At 44.1% G+C, this 2500-nt stretch overlaps 1 protein-coding gene across 1 annotated transcript in view; it reads left to right on the top strand.

Moving 5' to 3' along the window:
- Positions 1-2500, top strand: part of arfgef3 (ARFGEF family member 3) — a 72219-nt gene that overhangs the window by 50685 nt on the left and 19034 nt on the right. The window contains exons 33-34 of the mRNA XM_080781582.1: positions 352-528; positions 2456-2500. The exon at positions 2456-2500 is cut by the window's right edge and continues 70 nt beyond it. Of these exons, the coding sequence (XP_080637708.1) occupies positions 352-528; positions 2456-2500 (222 nt within the window). The remainder of the gene's footprint in view (positions 1-351; positions 529-2455) is intronic.

The raw sequence follows: 2500 nt of genomic DNA on the forward strand, positions 1-2500 counted from the left end.
TTCCTGTGATCCAGGTCCAGTATGGGTTGTAGTCCAGGTCCAGTATGGGTTGTAGTCCAGATCCAGTATGTTGTAGTCCAGATCCAGTATGTGTTGTAGTCCAGATCCAGTGTTTCCTGTGATCCAGGTCCAGTATGGGTTGTAGTCCAGATCCAGTATGGGTTGTAGTCCAGATCCAGTATGTTGTAGTCCAGATCCAGTATGTTGTAGTCCAGATCCAGTATGGGTTGTAGTCCAGATCCAGTATGTTGTAGTCCAGATCCAGTATGGGTTGTAGTCCAGATCCAGTATGGGTTGTAGTCCAGATCCAGTATGTGTTGTAGTCCAGATCCAGTGTTTCCTGTGATCCAGGTCCAGGGTTTGCCATCTTCTCCGTGGTCCAGCTCCTCCTACCTGTGATGTCACTGTGGCTGCAGCGTAACCACGGCGACCACGCCTACTGGGACCAGGCCGCCGCCCACTTCAAGCACGCCATCGGCCTGACCTGTGAGCTGGTCGTGGAGCATGTGACCTCGTTCATCCAATCAGGTGAGAGCATGTGACCTCCTTCGTCCAATTAGGTGCCTGTCTGTCTGTCTGTCTCAACTCAGCTCAGCTCAACTCAACTTCATTCATGTAGCACATTTACCAACAATTCAATATAAACTAAAAATCACACCCGTGTGAACTGAGTGGTGCAATTCCAACCCCCACCACCTCTCTCTCTCTCTCTCTCTCTCTCTCTCTCTCTCATTAGCAGGCAACAGGGCAGCACTATCTATCTCTCTTTGTTTCTGGCGCCCCCTACTGGTACTAATATAATAAGTCATATACTCGTGCTCAGATACACATACAGGTGTAGGTACGTACGCACGGACGAAGCTGGTTGTAGGAGTGGTTGCACCGCTCAAAAGCATGACGAATAAGCAGGCGTTTGAAATAGAAGGAAAACAATACAATACAGACAGACTGGATTGTGCTAATTCCATTAATAATAATAATAAAACTTTATTTCTATAGCACCTTTCATGACATGAAATGCAGCTCAAAGTGCTTTACAGAAAAATGGAGAATAAAAGAAAAGCAAGGCAACAACATTAAGAACAAGCAGTAATGCAATACAGTGAGGACATGAATAACAAAAAAATAAAATAAAAGATCAATTAAAAGCAATGTTGTAGAAGTGGGTCTTGAGCTGTGCTTTAAAAATGTCTACAGAGGCTGCCTGACGAAGGTACAGTGGGAGCTTGTTCCATGCCGACGGCCCGTAGAAGCAAAAAGCTGCTTCCCCGTATTTTTTTGTTGCCATTTTTTTTGGCCAACTCCTTAGAGTGACAGGGATCTCATTCCTCTAGATCAGTGTTTCCCAACCTTTTTTGTCCCAGGGAACACTTTTCATAGCCCTAAAATCTTGGGGAACACCTAGGGGGGGGGTGTATATATATATTAAATATATATATATATATTAAATATATAGTAAAACGTAAAAGTAAATATACTTTTAAAAACACACATGACAGCACTCATCAAATAACTTCAAAGAGAAAGAAAAGGACAGAGACAGAGCCTCGGTTTCAAAAAAATTGCTCATATGAAATGTGATTAATTAATCCTTTTCCTTTCTTTATTATGAGCCAACTTGTGAATGCTGCATGCTTTTATTGTGAAGGGTCTCAGTTCTCACAGCCTGCTTATTTCCACGTGCTGAAAATAGCTGATCGACAAGCTCACAACGCATTGCGTCCGCAACGCGCTGTGAGCTTGTAGATCAGCCATTTTCAGCATGCAAGCATAACACGTGTACGATGAAGAATAAATCAGGCATCACTGCGCTTCTGTGAAGGGAGGGAGATATATTTTGTTGGCCGAACGAGGCGATCATGTTTGGACATCTATGGAAAGCTATTTTGGACAGCTATTTTTCGTGGCACATTATGTTTGGGTCGGGACTGTGTGTGTCTGCCGTCTACGTGCATATGCGCTCTGCGCGCTCCAGTCTTTCTGGAGGGAGCGAAATGTAGCGTCTTCTGGATGCATCTAAGCATTAACATATCAATGGCCGAGGGTCGTTAGAGTCTATTGTTCCGTGTTGTAGTTATCGCACGTCTAATGGTTAGACGTGTGACAACAACGACGCAACAATAGGAAGCCTGCAGCTCAATAGCTTTTGCTTTCGGGGGAGGGATAGTGTTAATTTAGTTAAAATCAGGCGGAACACTTGGAGACATCAAGAGGAGCACCATAGCTCCGCGTAGCACAGGTTAGGAAACACTGCTCTAGATCTCCTCAGAGGGACAGGGATCTCATTTAATTCCAGTATTGACAACCTTTGATGGAGAACATTTTGACTGAAGGTAAACTTTCAGCTAAAAGACTGTCCTCCTTTTAACAACATTTTCACTAGTATACTAATACCATCTTGTGTTGTTGTTGTTTTGTGTGTGTGTGTGTGTGTGTGTGTGTGTGCGTGTCCCAGACATAGGTCATGAGTCTCACGTGCACGTGATGCTGAAGGAGGTGT

Source organism: Protomyctophum bolini (assembly GCF_963924005.1).
Source record: "Protomyctophum bolini genome assembly, chromosome: 14".
Classification (NCBI taxonomy): domain Eukaryota; kingdom Metazoa; phylum Chordata; class Actinopteri; order Myctophiformes; family Myctophidae; genus Protomyctophum; species Protomyctophum bolini.